This window comes from Mus caroli, unplaced genomic scaffold (assembly GCF_978045245.1).
Source record: "Mus caroli unplaced genomic scaffold, Mus_caroli_1 scaffold_17, whole genome shotgun sequence".
Classification (NCBI taxonomy): domain Eukaryota; kingdom Metazoa; phylum Chordata; class Mammalia; order Rodentia; family Muridae; genus Mus; species Mus caroli.
The window spans coordinates 30,680,072-30,701,251 of NW_028227272.1; the positions used below are offsets into that span (position 1 = coordinate 30,680,072).

General features: G+C 42.9%; 1 protein-coding gene across 1 annotated transcript in view; it reads left to right on the plus strand.

The window, feature by feature from the left end:
* The window catches only part of Slc12a8 (solute carrier family 12 member 8), a 154,845-nt gene extending 137,111 nt beyond the window's left edge, over positions 1-17,734 (plus strand). Inside the window, exons 12-13 of the mRNA XM_029470724.2 lie at positions 13,174-13,234; positions 17,572-17,734. Of these exons, the coding sequence (XP_029326584.2) occupies positions 13,174-13,234; positions 17,572-17,734 (224 nt within the window). The remainder of the gene's footprint in view (positions 1-13,173; positions 13,235-17,571) is intronic.
* Positions 17,735-21,180: the final 3,446 nt, after the last annotated feature.

Genomic DNA, 21,180 nt, shown 5'->3' on the forward strand with positions numbered 1-21,180 from the left:
AAATAACAGGAAGATAATAGGAAAATCCACAAATATTTAAGTGCTAAAGAATGTTAAATAACTAAGAGCAGTGAGTAAAGTATAGAAACCACAGGTTTCAAAGATGAAAACAACTAAAATTATGAAATATTTTTAACTGAATGAAACAAAAAACACAGAATATCAAAATTGTAAGGTATATCATCAAAGAAGAAAGTTTTCAAAATTTTGACCTCAAACCTCAGCTTTAAACTTAACAAATTAGAAAAAAAAAAAAAAGAAAGAAAAGAAAAGAAGAGGAAAAGGAGGAGGAGGAAGAGGAGGGGAAAATTAAACCCAAAGTGGCAAAGGGTGGGGCTAGGGGTGGGGATGGGACAAGGGCATAATAAATATTGTAGTAAAAATCAAATAGATAGGAAACAAAAAAATGAGAATGCCAACTATATTAGTTACTTTCCTGTTGTTGTGGAAAACACCTCGAGGAAGACAAGTTACAGAAGGAAGGGCTATTTGTGCTTATGGTTCCATGGGGGTCAGAGTCGATCAGTGCAGCAAGTGGTAGACATGGAGGCAGGCACTGTATGCTGAGGGCTCACACCTTGAACAGCAAGCACAAAGCAGAAAAAGAGTACCAAGAATGGAGGGAGCTTCTAAAACCTCAGAGCTCCTGCCTAGTGACATATCCCCTCCAGCAAGGCTACATATCTTTTTTTTTTTTTTTTTTTTTTGGTTTTTCGGTTTTTCTTTTTTTTTTTTAATTTTTAATATTTTTATTACATATTTTCCTCAATTACATTTCCAATGTTATCCCAAAAGTCCCCCATAGCGCCCCCCACTTCCCTACCCACCCATTCCCATTCTTTTGGCCCTGGCATTCCCCTATATTGGGGCATATAAAGTTTGCAAGTCCAATGGGCCTCTCTTTCCATTGATGGCCGACTAGACCATCTTTCGATACATATGCAGCTAGAGACAAGAGCTCCGGGGTTCTGGTTAGTACATCATGTTGTTCCAACAATAGGGTTGCAGATCCCTTTAGCTCCTTGGGTACTTTCTCTAGCTTCTCCATTGGGAGCCCTGTGATACATCCAATAGCTGACTGTGAACATCCACTCCTGTGTTTGCTAGGCCCCGGCATCGTCTCACAAGAGACAGCTATATTTGGGTCCTTTCAGCAAAATCTTGCTAGTGTATGCAATGGTGTCAGCGTTTAGAAGCTGCTTATGGGATGGATCCCTGGATACGGCAGTCTCTAAATGGTCCATCCTTTCATCACAGCTACGAACTTTGTCTCTGTAACTCCTTCCCTGGGTGTTTTGTTCCCAATTCTAAGAAGGGGCACAGTGTCCACACTTTGGTCTTCATTCTTCTTGAGTTTCATGCGTTTAGCAAATTGTATCTCATATCTTGGGTATCCTAAGTTTTGGGCTAATATCCACTTATCAGTGAATACATATTGTGTGAGTTCTTTTGTGATTGTGTTACTTCACTCAAGATGATGCCCTCCAGGTCCATCCATTTGGCTAGGAATTTCATAAATTCATTCTTTTTAATAGCTGAGTAGTACTCCATTGTGTAAATGTACCATAATTTCTGTATCCATTCCTCTGTTGAGGGACATCTGGGTTCTTTCCAGCTTCTGGCTATTATAAATAGGGCTGCTATGAACATAGTGGAGCATGTGTCCTTTTTACCGGTTGGGACATCTTCTGGATATATGCCCAGGAGAGGTATTGCTGGATCCTCCGGTAGTACTATGTCCAATTTTCTGAGGAACCGCCAAACTGATTTCCAGAGTGGTTGTACAAGCTTGCAATCCCACCAACAATGGAGGAGTGTTCCTCTTTCTCCACATCCTCGCCAGCATCTGCTGTCACCTGAATTTTTGATCTTAGCCATTCTGACTGGTGTGAGGTGGAATCTCAGGGTTGTTTTGATTTGCATTTCCCTGATGATTAAGGATGTTGAACATTTTTTCAGGTGCTTCTCTGCCATTCGGTATTCCTCAGGTGAGAATTCTTTGTTCAGTTCTGAGCCCCATTTTTTAATGGGGTTATTTGACTTTCTGGAGTCCACCTTCTTGAGTTCTTTATATATATTGGATATTAGTCCCTTATCTGATTTAGGATAGGTCAAGATCCTTTCCCAATCTGTTGGTGGTTTTTTTGTCTTATTGATGGTGTCTTTAGCCTTGCAGAAGCTTTGCAGTTTCATGAGGTCCCACTTGTCAATTCTCGATCTTACAGCACAAGCCATTACTGTTCTATTCAGGAATTTTTCCCCTGTGCCCATATCTTCAAGGCTTTTCCCCACTTTTTCCTCTATAAGTTTCAGTGTCTCTGGTTTTATGTGTAGTTCCTTGATCCACTTAGACTTGACCTTAGTACAAGGAGATAGGAATGGATCGATTCGCATTCTTCTACATGTTAACAACCAGTTGTGCCAGCACCATTTGTTGAAAATGCTGTCTTTCTTCCACTGGATGTTTTTAGCTCCCTTGTCGAAGATCAAGTGACCGTAGGTGTGTGGGTTCATTTCTGGGTCTTCAATTCTATTCCATTGGTCTATTTGTCTGTCACTATACCAGTACCATGCAGTTTTTTATCACAATTGCTCTGTAGTAAAGCCTTAGGTCCGGCATGGTGATTCCACCAGAGGTCCTTTTATCCTTGAGAAGAGTTTTTGCTATCCTAGGTTTTTTGTTATTCCAGATGAATTTGCAGATTGCACTTTCTAATTCGTTGAAGAATTGAGTTGGAATTTTGATGGGGATTGCATTGAATCTGTAGATTGCTTTTGGCAAGATAGCCATTTTTACAATGTTGATCCTGCCAATCCATGAGCATGGGAGATCTTTCCATCTTCTGAGATCTTCTATAATTTTTTTCTTCAGAGACTTGAAGTTTTTATTATACAGATCTTTCACTTCCTTAGTTAGAGTCATGCCAAGATATTTTATATTATTTGTGACTATTGAGAAGGGTGTTGTTTCCCTAATTTCTTTCTCAGCCTGTTTATTCTTTGTGTAGAGAAAGGCCATTGATTTGTTTGAGTTAATTTTATATCCAGCTACTTCACCGAAGCTGTTTATCAGGCTTAGGAGTTCTCTGGTGGAATTTTTAGGGTCACTTATATATACTATCATATCATCTGCAAAAAGTGATATTTTGACTTCATCTTTTCCAATTTGTATCCCTTTGATCTCCTTTTGTTGTCGAATTGCTCTGGCTAGGACTTCAAGTACAATGTTGAATAGGTATGGAGAAAGTGGACAGCCTTGTCTAGTCCCTGATTTTAGAGGGATTGCTTCAAGCTTCTCACCATTTACTTTGATGTTGGCTACTGGTTTGCTGTAGATTGCTTTTATCATGTTTAGGTATGGGCCTTGAATTCCTGATCTTTCCAAGACTTTTATCATGAATGGGTGTTGGATCTTGTCAAATGCTTTTTCCGCATCTAACAAGATGACCATGTGGTTTTTGTCTTTGAGTTTGTTTATATACTGGATTACGTTGATGGATTTCCGTATATTGAACCATCCCTGCATCCCTGGGATGAAACCTACTTGGTCAGGATGGATGATTGTTTTGATGTGTTCTTGGATTCGGTTAGCAAGAACTTTATTGAGGATTTTTGCATCAATATTCATAAGGGATATTGGTCTGAAGTTTTCTATCTTTGTTGGGTCTTTTTGTGGTTTAGGTATCAGAGTAATTGTGGCTTCATAGAATGAGTTGGGTAGAGTACCTTCTGTTTCTATTTTGTGGAATAGTTTGTGAAGAACTGGGATTAGATCTTCTTTGAAGGTCTGATAGAACTCTGCACTAAACCCATCTGGTCCTGGGCTTTTTTTAGTTGGGAGACTATTAATGACTGCTTCTATTTCTTTGGGGGATATAGGGCTGTTTAGATCATTAACCTGATCTTGATTCAACTTTGGTACCTGGTATCTGTCTAGGAACTTCTCCATTTCATCCAGGTTCTCCAGTTTTGTTGAGAATAGCCTTTGGTAGAAGGATCTGATGGTGTTTTGGATGTCTTCAGGATCTGTTGTTATGTCTCCTTTTTCATTTCTGATTTTGTTAATTAGGATGCTTTCCCTGTGCCCTCTAGTGAGTCTGGCTAAGGGTTTATCTATCTTGTTGATTTTCTCAAAGAACCAGCTCCTTGATTGGTTGATTCTTTGAATAGTTCTTCTTGTTTACACTTGGTTGATTTTGCCCCTGAGTTTGATTATTTCCTGCCGTCTACTCCTCTTGGGTGAATTTGCTTCCTTTTGTTCTAGTGCTTTTAGGTATGTTGTCAAGCTGCTAATGTGTGCTCTCTCTAGTTTCCTTTTGGAGGCACTCAGAGCTATGAGTTTTCCTCTTAGAAATGCTTTCATTGTGTCCCATAAGTTTGGGTATGTTGTGGCTTCATTTTCATTGAACTCTAAAAAGTCCTTAATTTCTTTCTTTATTCCTTCCTTGACCAAGGTATCATTGAGAAGAGTGTTGTTCAGTTTCCACGTGAAGGTTGGCTTTCTATTATTTATTTTGTTATTGAAGATCAGCCTTAGTCCATGGTGATCTGATAGGATGCATGGGACAATTTCAATATTTTTGTATCTGTTGAGGCCTGTTTTGTGACCAATTATGTGGTCAATTTTGGAGAAAGTACCATGAGGTGCTGAGAAGAAGGTATATCCTTTTGTTTTAGGATAGAATGTTCTGTAGATATCTGCCAGATCCATTTGATTCATAACTTCTGTTAGTTTCACTGTGTCCCTGTTTAGTTTCTGTTTCCACGATCTGTCCATTGGTGAAAGTGGTGTGTTGAAGTCTCCCACTATTATTGTATGAGGTGCAATGTGTGCTTTGAGATTTACTAAAGTTTCTTTAATGAATGTGGCTGCCTTTGTATTTGGAGCATAGATATTCAGGATTGATAGTTCCTCTTGGAGGATTTTACCTTTGATGAGTATGAAGTGTCCCTCCCTGTCTTTTTTAATGACTTTGGGTTGGAAGCCAATCTTATCAGATATTAGAATGGCTACTCCAGCTTGTTTCTTCATACCATTTGCTTGGAAAATTGTTTTCCAGCCTTTCATTCTGAGGTAGTGTCTATCTTTTTCTCTGAGATGAGTTTCCTGTAAGCAGCAAAATGTTGGGTCTTGTTTGTGTAGCCAGTTTGTTAGTCTATGTCTTTTTATCGGGGAGTTGAGTCCATTGATATTAAGAGATATTAAGGAAAAGTAATTGTTGTTTCCTGTTATTTTTGTTGTTAAAGTTAGCATTCTGTTCTTGTGGCTGTCTTCTTTTAGGTTTGTTGAGGGATTACCTTCTTGTAGTTTCTAGGGCGTGGTTCCTGTCCTTGTATTGGTTTTTTTCTGTTATTATCCTTTGAAGGGCTGGATTCGTGGAGAGATAATGTGTGAATTTGGTTTTGTCGTGGAATACTTTGGTTTCTCCATCTATGTTAATTGAGAGTTTGGCTGGGTATAGTAGCCTGGGCTGGAATTTGTGTTCTTTTAGTGTCTGTATAACATCCGTCCAGGATCTTCTGGCTTTCATAGTCTCTGGTGAAAAATCTGGTGTAATTCTAATAGGCTTGCCTTTATATGTTACTTGGCCTTTTTCTCTTACTGCTTTTAGTATTCTATCTTTATTTAGAGCATTTGTTGTTCTGATTATTATGTGTCAGGAGGTATTTCTTTTCTGGTCCAGTCTATTTGGAGTTCTGTAGGCTTCTTGTATGTTCATGGGCATCTCTTTCTTTAGATTTGGGAAGTTTTCTTCTATAATTTTGTTGAAGATGTTTGCTGGTCCTTTGAGTTGAAAATCTTCATTCTCATCCACTCCTATTATCCGTAGGTTTGGTCTTCTCATTGTGTCCTGTATTTCTTGGATGTTTTGAGTTAGGTTCTTTTTGCATTTTACATTTTCCTTGATTGCTGTGCCGATGTTCTCTATGGAATCTTCTGCACCTGAGATTCTCTCTTCCATCTCTTGTATTCTGTTGCTGATGCTGGTATCTATGGTTCCAGATTTCTTTCCTAGGGTTTCTATCTCCAGTGTTGCCTCATTTTGGATTTTCTTTATTGTGTCTACTTCCCTTTTTAGGTCTAGTATGGTTTTGTTCATTTCCCTCATCTGTTTGGATGTGTTTTCCTGTTTTTCATTAAGGACTTCTACCTGTTTGATTAGGTTATCCTGTTTTTCTTTAAGGATTTGTAACTCTTTAGCAGTGTTCTCCTGCAATTCTTTAAGGGATTTTTGTGCTTCCTCTTTAATGTCTTCTACCTGTTTAGCAGTGTTCTCCTGTATTTCTTTAAGTGTGTTATTAAAGTCCTTCTTGAAGTCCTCTACCATCATCAGGAGATATGCTTTTAGATCCGTGTCTAGCTTTTCCGGTGTGTTGGGTTGCCCTGGACTGGGCGAAGTGGGAGTGCTGGGTTCTGATGATGGTGAGTGGTCTTGGTTTCTGTTAATAAGATTATTACGTTTACCTTTCGCCATCTGGTAATCTCTGGGGTTAGTTGTTGTCGTTGTCACTGTTTAAAGATTGGAGCAGAAGCTGTGTTCCACTCACCAGCAGTCTCAAAATCCTGTGGCGGGGGTCGTGGGTAGCTGGCGGGTGTCAGCCGACCCTGCGCTCTAGCTACTCCTGTGCTGTTCCGGCCGGATGAGGCCTGTGGCCCTACTCAGGCCGGTTTCTGCTTCCCTAACTAATGCAGTCTCAGGTCCCGCACGCAATTGGATTGGAGCAGAAGCTGTGTTCCACTCACCAGAAGTCTTAAGATCCTGTGGCGGGTGTTGTGGGTAGCTGGCGAGTGTCAGCCGACTCTGCGCCCTAGCTACCCCGGTGCTTTTCTGACCTGAAGAGCGGTTTTTCGGTTTTTCGAGACAGGGTTTCTCTGTGTAGCCCCGGCTGTCCTGGAACTCACTTTGTAGACCAGGCTGGCCTCGAACTCAGAAATCCACCTGCCTCTGCCTCCCGAGTGCTGGGATTAAAGGCGTGCGCCACCACGCCCGGCTAAGGCTACATATCTTAAACTTCCCCCAAACAGCAACACCAGCCAGGAGCCAAGGTCCAAACCCCTGCACATATGGAGGACATCCTCATACAAAGTACCATGCTAGGGAATCAAATCATTGTGTCAGAAGAGCCATAAAATCGGTAGACTTCTGGCCAAATTCTGAGCAAATTAAGGTAAAATACAAATGACCAAACCCAGGAAGAAAAATATCATTGGAGAGTCTATACATATCAAGGGGAAAATAGCTCTGGAGTGTGGCCCTGCACATCTTTAATCCCAGCACTCAAGAGGCAGACACAGGTAGACCTCTGTGAGTTCAAGTTCAGCCTGGTTTACAGAGGAAGTTATAAGCCAGCAAGAGCTACATAGTGAGACCCTGCTTTTTGTTGTTGTTGTTGTTGTTGTTTTTAAAGGAAAAACAACAACAACAAAAACAATAAAACAAAACAAAACAGAGCTTTGAAGTACATGAAAACAGAATCTTATAGAATGAAGAAAAGAAAAGTTCATACCAACACAGATTTCAGCATCTGCCTCCCAACAGAGAGAGAGGGGAAGAGGGAGAGGGAGAATAGAAAAGTCTTCTTTCTAATGATAAAACAGAATACCATAAACTGAATAATGTATACTTTTTGGCTAAGGGTTCTGGAGACTGGCAAGTCTAAGATCAGAGGCTACTTAGGTGAAAGCCTAACTGATGCATTATAACACAGAGAAAGGCATCCCATGGCTGATATGGATGTGGAGAAGAGGAAGATAAAGGAAGAAGAGACAAGAAGGAGAGAAAGAGAGATGAATTGATCTTTTTTATCTGGAACCCACTCCCTAGATAACTAGCCCACTCCCAGTTTAGAGCATTAGGTCCATGTTTTACCCTACCACTGGGAAGGCGAATCACAGGGAGCACTAGACTGCGATTATGCTGTGCTGCTTCCATTGGTGCTGGAGAAAGGATGAGACACTGCTCTGGGGGTGGGAAAGTACAGCCTAGGATGTGGGAGGCTGAAGCTGGGGTTCCCAAGTTCCCAGGCATCCAGTTGCCTCGCAGCTGGAAAACTGCTCAGAGGAGTCCGGAAGGAAGTATCAGGGGTCCACAGGCCAGTGATGAGGCCAGGACCTGGGCTCCCAACTCCTGGACATCCAGGCACCACTGGGTCATGTGGAGTTGGGAATGGAGTTAGGGGACTGCCAGCGGAGGACAATGAGCTCAGGCCTGGGAAATGGGAACTTGGGCTTAGCTCATTGGCGATTGTCCTTAGGTTGGTGGTGATTGTCTGCTTGGTAGTCAGAAGGTCTTCTCCATGCCCCCACAATAGTTCTTGATGAAAGTGACAGTCCTTGGTTCCAAACTGTTTATTGGTTGTTTGTCATGGAAAATGGATGCATATCACCTTCTCAGGGTGGACCAGAGATTAAATAGCATGTGCAGGAAGGAATGTCTGGGAAGGGAAACTTATTGACTAAACTCTCAGGGTCTCTAGATGCATCATTAGCATGGAGAACTCTGTTCTGGGCTACATGACTGACAGTGGGAAATGTGGTCACGTGCTCTGGTTCAGGAATCTGGTAGGGAGCAGGAAGATGCCTACTGTCTCAGGTGGGTACCTAGGGGTGCCAGTGAGTCTTGGACTCACTCAACTGTACCAAGTTTCCTGGCATGCTCCACTGTCCCACAGAGTATCACTCTGGTTATCAGAAGAGCTGAACGGACTTAAGGATTTTGACTTTAAACACTTACACTAGAGATTAAGTTTCCACATATAAACACTGGGGGAGACATCAAGCCAGAGCACGTAATTTATATGTTTTCCTCTATCATAAAGCAATTTTAAAGACACATTAACAGCTGTGTAACACTCCGTTGTGTAAATGTACCATTTTCATTATTTGTTCATTGGTTGATGGACATCTAGGCTATTGTACACTCACACAATTGGAATATTAGCCAGACATTAAAGATGAAATTATGGAATGCACAGGAAAATGAGTAGAACTAGAATCATTGTGAGGTAACCCAGACTAAGAAAGACAAGTGTTGCGTGTTTTCTGTTACATATGGATGTTAGCTTGGACTCTTTAGATTCGTGTGATTCATGTGAAATACCCGTGGAGATTAGGAAAGTAGTAAGGGGCCACTAGGGATGTGCTTTTAAGAGAGGGGACACAGAATAGAGTGATATAAAGGAGGAAGAGAGAATGAGGGAACAGGAAGGATTAAAAGAAGTAGGAGGTGGAAGAGCAGGGTAGATGAGGGATTACAGGGAAGGCTAACTAACACTTTTGAGAAAAGCATTCTTACTATTGTAGAGGCTTCATAAAATATACATATAGACATATAAAATAATTTAAAATAGAATTGCCCTAAGATGGGATAATACTCCAACAAGATACCACATGCAAATAATAACCCAGGTACAAGAATGGGTTACCTCTTTTTGAATCACTGGCCAGTGAGGTCCCATAAACCCTCAAACATTATAGGTGATTTCCACTGTTCTTTGTTACCCTCTAGAATCTGGCCAGCTTTCGTGGTGCTGGAAGGTGTTATGCATGCTACTGGAAGAGGAAAGTAACCGTCAGTCCCACCCAGCTGCCAACCCTATGAGCTACAGTCATAACTGACCCAGCCAGCAGGATATGCCCACTAGGGCAATAATGGCACAAATGTCATGGGAAGAACCAACCACTTTCTGATTGACCCAAAGTCCACTCCATGAAATGGAACCTGCTTATGGAACTGTAATGGGGTGAAGAAACTGTGGATAGATAGTTAGGGAGAGGCCCCAGGAGAGAACCTAACTGCTAAATAGACATAGCTTTAAAATCACTCCTAATGACCTATTGCTACATCCATAGATCCTATCAGCCCTCACCAGAGAAACTTTTTCTCTAGGTTCTAGAACTAGTTGGCAATTAACAGAGCCCCTCAACTGGTCAACATATAGAGAATAAGACTGTAGAGCAATTATCCCTAAATGGGACATACATAGCTTACTCCTCACTTCAAGGCTCAGGATCTTTTCTAGACAGAGGCAGGAAGACTGTTAAGAGAGGCGCTTGAGCCGGGCATGGTGGCGCACGCCTTTAATCCCAGCACTCGGGAGGCAGAGGCAGGCGGATTTCTGAGTTCGAGGCCAGCCTGGTCTACAGAGTGAGTTCCAGGACAGCCAGGGCTATACAGAGAAACCCTGTCTCCAAAAAAAAAAAAAAAAAAAAAGAGAGAGGCGCTTGATAGCATCAAGGAAAGAGTCTCACATCAGGGCAGTTGTGCTTATGTACTCACAATGCTTGTGACTCTGCACAAGACTCTATGCAAGCTCAAGTCAGCCAAAATTCCACTGTGGACAGACAGGGGTAGGGACAAAGTCCCACCACTAGATAAGATGCCAATGCTATGTGAAAGCTACTGGGAGAGAGAAAATAAATTTTACTTTTTTTTTTTTTCTTTTGGAAAAAGCCCTGTCTGACCTGGAACTTACAATACATAGACAGGACTGGCCTTGAATTCTCTGAAATCTACCTACCTCTGCCTCCCCAGTTTGGGAATTAAAAGTATACACCACCATACCTAGACTGAGAGCCAGTTTTCTCCCAAGAGCAATGGGCAGCATAAGTCGGATTCAAAGAAGAAGAAAACGGGAAGTGTGGGTGGATCTGGAAGGAGTTGAGAACAGTGAATATGATCAAAATTCATCATATGAAATGCTCAAATATTTAATAAAATATTATCTTTTAAAAGATCTGTTGAAGAGGGACTGGAACAATGGCTTGGCAGTTACAAGCACCTTCTATGCTTGCAGAGGGCCCAAGTTTATCTTCCAGCACCCACATCGGGCAATTCACAACCTCCTGCAACTCCAGGTCCAAGGGATTCAATGTCCTTATCTTTCCTTAACTCATGTGTGCACACCCACACACATAGACATTGTTAAAAATAAAAAGAAATATTTTTAAAGAGATGTGTTAGAGAACTAGAGTGCTTGCCTAGTATGCCCAAGGTCATGTCCTAGGTTCAGACCCTAGAAACACACACACACACACACACACACACAGAGAGAGAGAGAGAGAGAGAGAGAGAGAGAGAGAGAGAGAGAGAGAGAGAGAGAGAAACATACACGGGGGACTTTTTCCAGAATACTCTATGATGCTCCAATTTAAAATAAAGCAATTAATACCACCAGGTGTGGTGGTACATATCTTTAATCCCAACACCCAGAGACAGACACAGGTAGATTGCTGTGAGTTCAAGGGCCAGCCTAGTCTACATTAGTGAGTTTTATGCCAGCTAGAGCTACAGAGTAAGACCCTATATCAAAAAGGAAAAAAAAATTAATATCAAGTCCTAACTAAAAATTTCTTCAGATTTACGATATATGTCTTTTTACCGAAATGCACTTTAGATATCTAAAGTGAAAGCATATACTAAAAAATAATGCCTTAGAAAACCAGTAATGCTAGGAAGAGGTCCTGTGTAATTTAATTTTATAGATAGAGTATATTTTAATTAACATAATGATTATATCAATGATTGCTTCACCTTAAGAAATTTAAATATTTTCCCAGAAATCCAATCACAGTAAAGTATGAAATAAAATTTCAGGTCAGTGTCTATAATTTAGATAATTTAGAATTTAAGTGATTGTAGAAGTAAGGTCAGTTAATAGCTGTCTTATTTTGATTTTGTAGCTTCTTATAGAACATATATAAGGAGTCGCCTCTCTGAGGAAGGAAGCATACACTAAGGTAGATCAGCAATAGTTACAGTTTTACTGCAGGAATCCTACAGAATGCCAAGATAAGATTTTAACATGAGCATCTTCAACTACTGCTGATTTCCTAATCACACATTAAACATGGTCTGACTCGTCGATTTCAAATATATCTGTTCATGCAATTGAGGCATGCTCTTTTCCCTGGTCCTTTGAGACAGGATTTCTCTGTGTTAGTCTTAGTTATCCTAGAACTCACTCTGTAGACCAGGCTGGCCTTGAACTCATAGAGATCCACCTGCCTCTGTCTCCCAAGTGCTAGGATTAAAGGTGTGCGCCACCATTTCTGCCTGAGGAATGCATTTTCTAAAAATAAGTTTGATTAATTTTTCCAAAGTTGTACATAATTTGAGCTAAGCACTTGGAATGCAGAGGAAGGAAGTCCAGTAAGTTCAAGGCTATCCTAGGCCAGCGTGTCTTGGTGGGATGGGTGGACTATATATACGTTACTATACCAAGATTGTGACAGTTTGGATGAAATGTCCCTCATAGTCTTGGGCATTTGAATATTCCGTCCCACTTGGTGGTTCTGTTTGGGTTAAGGTTAGAAGGTGTAGCCTTGCTGGAGGAAGTATGTCACTAGGTATGGCCTTTGAGGTTTCTAAAGCCACACAAGATTTTAAAGCCACATGCTGGTCCCAGTTTGATTTTTCAGCTTCTTGATTGTGGTTTAAGATGTGGGCTTTCAGCTTGCTGGTCCAGATGTCCTGCCTGCCTACTGCCATGTTTCCATGTAGTGCATGTAGTGGATATACACACACACACACCATAAATACACAATATCATATAATTATTATTACATAAATTTATCTATTTCACTATTTATATTTAAGGTTGAACTTTACTCAGATCAGTGTTCCATATGCAAAGGTTATTTGGCCAGTAATAGAAACAAACAAACCCCCTCACTTCAAACATTTCTCCACTCTGAACTGTAAAACTGCCTAAGTGCTAAGTCCTGTGAGGTTGTAGGGGTGAGAAACCATGTTCTCTGCTCTCAGACAGTGTATGGTCCTAGTGGAGGATTTCACAGCATGCATTCAACACACGCAGATATGAATGGAGGATTGAGTGTCATAAAATGCATTTCCATTCCTGAGACAAAAGTCAGCCAGTCATCTTCTCTTGTCTTAACAATAGGCTCCACCCAGTCCTCCTAAGATGTTTGTAGTTTAGATGTGGGTATTTGGAAACTGTACATGAGCACAAGGCAGGCTGCTGCCAGGCTGTAAGAGAGTGAGTGTTGTTTGGTTTGAGTGGAAAAGTGTGCTTGTTCTGTGTATGTGCACATACGTGAAAGTTGTCTGTGAGTATGTGTAGGGGCGTACCAGCCCCCGGTGAAGCTGGGATTCAAGATGTCTACTTTTGTGAAATCCTCAAAATCCTATGCCCATACATTTTTCACAGGATCAGCATCAAACTTCAGCTTTTTCCAATGGATGAAGTCCTTCTTGGTCCCCTCCTGCAGGTCTGTGCCCACTGGGGCTGGTACAAGGAGGGATGAGTGTCCCAGAGGCTGGGGAGGTACAGAGCGGTCTTGCTCCTGGCTGTGCTTGGGCCTGGACTGGGGTGTGGGATGGACCTGACAATGGGGAAGCTCCAGGAGGTTGGCTTTTGCTCCTCACTGTCCCCTGCACTCAGTGCATGACACTTGCTCCACACTGCCTCACCACACTCAGTACCGGGTTCATGTCCATCACTGTCATCCATACTCAGTACCAGGCCCTTGGCCCTCTCACTCCACCTCACTTCTTTGCCAGCTTCAGCTCATCAGAACCTCCTATAGGCTCGTGTCCTCTTTCCTCATGAGCCAAGCCTTCATCTAGGATCTGATTACTGAGTGATAGGTCACCCGAGTTGATCTCAGTGAGTTTACAGTCAGAGACACATTCCCACTGATACTTAATCACACCCAAGATCAAAGCCCAAGGGAATGTGAAACTGCATCTCCTACTTCTCCTCTCAGGCCAAAGGTAGTTGGTGCCACTGCCCTGGTGACAGACACTCTAGCCAAGTGTGACCACAAATGAAAGGCTGTGGGGGGCTGCTGTGTGACTGCCATGCGCTCTCTCTCTCTCTCTCTCTCTCTCTCTCTCTCACACACACACACACGCACACGCACACGCACACGCACATACACACACACGAAGGCAACATTCCCTGTAGCCTCTTCCCTGTGACTTCATTCCCACTCTCGTAGGAAGCCAGGACTTCCTCATCCTTTAAGGCCTCAGGATTCTGGGAACGTCTGCTGTCCGTCCCCTTTCAACAGCAGCATGAAGCCAAAGCTGCGCACCAGGGTTTACTGGGTTGCATTTTGATGGTTTGATTTTGAAACTCCAGATGTCTAGTTTATACTTGCCAATGCCTGCATCTTCCGCACCCAGGCATTGCTAATGAAGTTTAGGATCCGTTTCCACTGATCCCAGATGTGAGCTTAAAATTCTTTTGCTCTCTTTGTGTCTTCCCACCTCTAATTTTTTTTTAATTGTGGTAAGACACACATAACATAATCTTAATTATCTGTAAGTGTATATTCATGGTATTAAATAAAATCATATTGTCATATAGCCTTTATCATCACTCATCTCCAGAGCTGAAACTTCATGTCCGTTGAACTATAGCTCTGCATTCCCTTGCATGCTTTGGTTTTTAAATTATGTGTATCGGAGAGCGCAGTATATGCACACGGGTGTAGGTGCCCTAGGAGGCTGGAGTTGTTAGATTTCTCTGGAGCTGGAGTTACAGGCAAAGTTGTAAGCTGTCTAACTTGGGTGCCAGGAAGAGAACTCAGGTCCTCCACCAGAGCGGTACTTTCTCTTCACCTCTGAGCCGTGTCTCCGGCCCATACCCCAGCGTCCTTTTTGAGGTGGCTCTTCGCAAATAGTGACAATCTGTTCAAGTTGGCACAAGAAGTCAGATTTCGGTGCTGGAGCTTGGGATGACAAAGACAAGGGTGTAGAGGTGTGGAAACAAAGGGAGGGGCCGAGAGAGCTGAGGGGCCAGGAATGGAGGAGGGGAATCGTCTAAAAATGCTTTCGACTGCATTACCTGTCCTTGGAGCTGTGGTAAATATGGGAGAACCTCTGCCTCCCATCTTGTCTGAGGCATGAGGCTGGGTGGCTCAGGTCACAGAATATCTACATAGATTTTTTTTTTCCCCTCCACAACCTAGGACTGACAGAAAGTAGATTAGGTGGAATTAGGTTTGGCTCAGAAGCTGCCTACAAAAGTCTGAGCTTCAAATGTGTGGGTGGGGGTATCTGGCATAATCTGGTTTACGAGAATATATTTAGTCATTTCTGGCTTGAAAGCCTAAAAGAGTGGCCACAGGGTTCAGCACAGTTCCTTCAGCTGTACTCTGATTTCCTGGAATGTCACCTCCAAGGTCACAGAGGTCACTGTTTTGGAGGGTGTTCCTAGGAAAAGGCAGCCCTTTGATTGGACAGAAGCTAGTCCACACAACCCCTTGCTCAATGTGAGGCTCTGGACGAGTGAAGTGGCTTACGGAGCCTTGGCCAAGTCAGCATCAAACTTGCTGGCCACACCATGGCTCCTGGGTGTGTTTTGTGATGATTTAGATGAGGGAAGGGCCAAGGAGTGGCTTAAAAATAGAAACTGGTGGCTGTGCTTTCTGCTCTGTAGTTTTGACTTTTTCAAGTATGTCCTCCAGACCGAGGGCGAGTCACAGTGAAGTGTGTTTGGGTTGAAAGATTTGGCTATGTTCTGTTCTCTATTATATCTGGACATTACGGTGACTCTGTGAGGTTAACTTGGAGCCCTAGCAACTGTCCAGAGGAGGGCTCTGCAGCAATTCTAGGAAGCTGATTTCCCTAAATCCAGAAGAATGTGTAGGTTTTCCTGGGGTTTGTTTTCTTGTTTTTTGTTTTTGTTTGTTTTGTTTGGTCTTTTTGGCTACCTCTTTTTTGCAGGTCCTCCCCTCATAGAGGCAAATTCAGTTTTCAGGAACTCTTAGCCTGACGAATTTAGATTCATGTGACCTGGTACTTGCCAGGGTCAGCTGAAGCTGCTGCTGCTTCAGTTCTACAGACTTATGGCCTCAGGCCTCTCTCTTCTTACATCACTCTTTGTATCTTGTTTTACATTCCTGATTTTGAGCACTTGAACATTAATCTGAGTGAAATAGCTGATTCTTTTGGGGGGAAGATGCTCAGCGGAAATCTGTGCCTCTGAGGGAACTCAAGGACCTAACAGGCTGTGGACCTGCCATGGAGGGGCAAGAGAACAGAGGACTGTGGAGACAGAGGCCTTCTGAGGCCATGAACTGTTGAGGGTCAGAGCTAAGAACAGCTCTGCCTTCTTCAACCTCCGATACCTTCCTCTGACACAGCATCGACCGTGATCTCCACTAGTGTATCCACCCAGATGTACAGAGACTGTACCATTAGACTTAAATCTGGGCTTCTCTTGGTCTTCACTATTTTGGAACCCAAAACACAGGCACTTTACCTCTTAGCTGCTTGCTGAGTAACCTTGGCAACCTAGAAACGACTGCTCACTCAACTTCCTTCCTTCCTTCCTTCCTTCCTTCCTTCCTTCCTTCCTTCCTTCCTTCTTCCTTTCTTCCTTCCTTCCTTCCTTCTTTTCTTTTTATAGGGTATCTTTTATTTATTTATCTCTTGATATTTTCACACACATAAGCAATGCATCTCAGTCATGTATACCATGTCCCCCAGGCACCTGCAACACCCACCCCTTCCATTTCATGCCTTCTTTTTGTGTAATAACACTGAGTCCACTTAGCGCTGCCTGTTGGAATCTTGATTGCTCTTGCTGACTTGATTGTATGTGAATAATCATATGTACAACGAGCTCATAAACCACGAGCAGTGGCCATTCTGTCTCCAGAGCATGGCATTTCATACTCCTCCCTGTTCTCTGTTCCTCCTTTCTGCCCCTCTTCCTTAAGTTCCCTCAGCCTTGGTGACAGGGGTGGATGCGGATGTCTCGTGTGGGGCTGAATGCTCAATAGACACTTATTCTCAGCGCTCTGACGCGTTTTGTCTCTGTATTAACTGCTGCGCACTACAGAGAGAAGCTTCTCTGGCTAAGGTTGAGGGCAGCACTAATCTGTGTGTATAAGCAATAATCGTTTAGAAGGCAGTTTGACAATACGTTCTTTAGCAAAACAATAGTAATGAGTTCCTCGCTGGGTCCATAACCTCCTGAGCCATTACTTTTGATCAGGATTATGATACCAAGTCTTAATTCTTTTCTGTAGAGTAGGCCTGAAATCCAATCCAAAAGCAGTCATTACCCCCATAACCTTTCCTGCTACTATTGCAACCACAGGCATAGTTTGCCTAGAAGGGTGGTTTTGTAGTATGTGGGGTTGGTGTAGGGACACCTCAACTTTCCTTCTAATGAAGCCAAGCAGTTTCTCTTTCCATTCCTCTCCAGTCTGTAGTTTAGTCCCACCATTGTCTCATCCGATAAGAACAAAGAAAAGTTACAGAACTCTCACAAAACTGTCTTTAGGGTGGGCATCCCTTATTAGAAGGTATAGTTTTATAGTGTTTCACTTAAAAATGGTCAATATTACCATCTTCACTTGATACTGTATCTCTTACTTTGAGTTCATAGGCTGTTGTAGTTCCCAACGATTATATTTTAAGTATTTAAAGACATGCTAAATGTTAGTGCAGCTGGCGTTTGCACGGTATCTCCATCGGGGTGCACAGTATCTCCATCGGGGTGGACAGTATCTCCATCGGGGTGGACTGGCTCTCATAATTCATCTCCACCTCTTCTTCCCTTCTCCCCATCCTATGTCTCCCCCTGAAGGAGCCTGAGGTCCGCCCGGGAGCAAATCATCTTGGCACCATCCCCAGCCAAGGTCGACACGGCAATGACTCAGCTTACCCAGGACAATGCGGACTTCGCCACCCGAGATCGTTACCACCACTCCTCCTTCCTGAGCCGGGAGCAGTTGATGCCTCCATACTAGGACCTCGCTGGACCCCTCTTTCTGAAGTCGCTGTGGATATGGGGACCCAAGCCTTAGAACCTTTGGAAGTTGCTTCTACCAATAAGAAACCCCAAGACTGGTCTTCCCACCACAGCCTTGGACACCGGAAATCACATTCTGGTCTGAAGTGGCATGTCTAACCAGACACTAGATATGGTCATGGCTTCCACGTGTGTCCAACCTGAAGAGCCCACAGGCACCAGGAAAATCAGGTGACACCAAGACGACCAAATGTGGAGAATCAAAACAAGATTTCTTATTCTAAAGGGCCACAATAAACACTTCTTTTTAATTTTATTGTTTTATTTTTACTATTATTTTTAAAGAAGTATTTATGAGTACACTGTAGCTATTTTCAGACAGAAAATAGCAACACCAGAAGAGGGCGTTGGATCCCATTACAGATGGTTGTGAGCTTCCGTGTGGGTGCTGGGAATTGAACTCAGGATCTCTGGAAGAACAGTCAGTGCTCCTAACTGCTGAGCCATCTCTCCAGCCCCCCTCCCCTGTTTTATTTACTTTGTAATGTATACTATACTCACATGGTCCCAAGCCACAGACTATAGAAACCTCCTCCTCTGACCTGTTTCTCATTCGTTTGGTGCCCAACCCCCATCACAGGGGCCACCACTTCTCCTGCATACAGCAGCCACCTCTTTACAGACCCCTCCCATCTGCAAATACAGCTCTATTTACAATGCACTGCATCCCACTCTTCTCCCTTAATCTGCCACAGAAGCGCTTCCATGAAGATGCTTACACAGTTTCCTCCTTATGTCTCCATGTCTGAATGTGCCTTAATTTATATACTCAGCCTCATGAGGACAGCATTTAGCTTCATTCTGATATTTTGCTATTACAGCTGCTTCTGCAGTGAGTCACTGTGTTTGTGTGCACAGTCGTGAAGGATACCTGCAGATAAATTCTTTTTTTTTTTAAATATTTTTTATTCGGTATTTTCCTCATTTAAGATAAATTCTCAGAAGGAGAATTACAGGGTGACTGGGGATGTGCGTTTGTACGCTGTTACTGTTTAGAGAAATGCTTTTTAGTTAAAAAGTCAAATATCATGACCAGGCTTGGTAGTCACCTGGAATCCCAGGACTTGAGAAATGGAGACAGGAAGACCAAAAATTTGAAGCCAATCTGGGCTGTACAGTAAAACCCTACCTATATCACGGGCAAGGGGAGAAATTGCTATGAATTACCTAACAGTGTATCAAAAATATGCGTAGTCCGACTCCCTGACACCTTTGCAGCTGTTTTGTGCCATGGATAGCCTGAGACGACAGGACTGTTGGTTCTTCTGTGAGCTAGACCTGGCACTTATTGCAAGCATCCAGCAGTGGGGGCCAGGCCTCCTAATAAGCTCAGCCCCTAGCCCAGGCTCCAGTTCCACTGCTGAGCATGGAGGGATGGACTGCTGACTCACTTTAGACTCTTCCATACATTCTCCTGAGATGCTGTGCTAACCTTTCCTGCCGCGCCTGTTCAACGTGACCCATCCAAGTTTTAGAAGAGTCATGGGCTCCACATCTTTAACAATGCCATACACAAGTCAGTGCTGGGTATGCTGTGGGCACATTTTATAAAACACCCGTGTGTTGGATAGAGAGTTTAGAGGTGGTGAAGGCTGGGAAGGGCTTCAGGGGCCAGCTGGGTCTTATACCCTTCTCTTCTAGAAAACAAGCTCTTACTCATGATGGCTGGAAACAACCTAGCTTTGCTTAAGGAATAAACATCTGAACACTTTTATTTTTTTATTTATTTTTATTTTTTTTATTTTTTATTTTTGGTTTTTCGAGACAGGGTTTCTCTGTGTAGCCCTGGCTGTCCTGGAACTCACTTTGTAGTCCAGGCTGGCCTTGAACTCAGAAATCTGCCTGCCTCTGCCTCCTGAGTGCTGGGATTAAAGGTGTGCGCCACCACCACCCTGCTCTGAGCACTTTTAGATACATATATTTAAAGAATGCAGATTTTGGGTCGGAAGCAATACCACAAAAGGGGCCAGCAAGATGGCCCATTGTGGGGCACATGCCACCATGCCTGACCACTTGAGTTCTAGCCCCAGAAGCCACATGGTAGAAGGAGAGAACCAACTCCTACAAGTTGTCCTCTGACCTCCACAGGTTTCAACACACACACAGACACGACACACACAAACCTATTAGAAGGAAACATCATAAAAACACAGTCTGAGGGACTGGAGAAATGGCTTAGTGGTTAAGAGCACTCACTACTCTTGTGGAGGACCCAGGTTCAGTTCCCAACACTCACATCAGACGGCTCACAACCCCCTGGAACTCTAGTTCCAGAGGATCCAATACCCGTTATTCTCCATGAATACTTGCATGCATGCAGTGCCCGTAGCCTCATTCAGGCACAAACACACACACGTAAAATTTTGTAAATATTTTTAAAGGACACAGTTTGGAGAGATAGCTCAGTGGTCAGTAACACTTCGTTCTCTCCCAGAATACCCAGGTCCAACTCTCAGTACCTATGTGGTAGCCTACAACTGTCTGTAACTCCATTTCTACAGGATCAGAGATTCTCTATTGGCCTCTACAGGCACCAGAGAATGTGGTATATAGCCATACATACAGGCAAAACATCAACACACATAAAATAAAATAAAATAAAATAAAATAAAATAAAATAAAATAAAATAAAACAAAAGAAGACAGACTGAGCTGGGCATGGCTTACTAACAGTGCTTAGGAGATTGAAGTAGGAGGGTGGTGAAATAAAGACAACTATTCATGAAGGGCTCAGGGTGACGATCCCCGAGGACCTCTTTTGGTTTTGTTTTGTTGACAGAGTTTCTTTTCTTTTTTTTTTCCTTAAAGATTTATTTATTTATTTATTTAATGTATATGAGTACACTGTAGCTATACTGATGGTTGTGAGCCATCATGTGGTTGCTGGAAATCTTGATTCAGGACCTCTGCTCACTCCAGCCCTGCTCACTCCAGCCTAGAGATTTATCTATTTATTATATGTAAGTACACTGTAGCTGCCTTCAGACACACCAGAAGAGGGCATCAGATCTCATTATGGATGGTTGTGAGCCACCATGTGGTTACTGAGATTTGAACACAGGACCCGCAGAAGAGCAGTCAGTGCTCTTATCTGCTGAGCCATCTCTCCAGCCCTGTTGGCAGGGTTTCAGTGTGGTTCAGGATAGCCTGGAACTCACTATATAGACCAGGCTAGTCCTAAACTAGCCCTCTTCCCTCAGCCTCCAGATCAGAAGGCCCTTTTAAAGAGGAACCTGCATTAATACATTTTCCTGAGACTGCTATGATTAATCACACAGATCAGGTGCCTTTAAATCCGTAGAAATATATTTTTTTCGTAGCTCTGGAGTACAGAAGTCTCAAATCCGTCTTACTGAGTGAAAAACGAAGGTCAAACATCAAAGC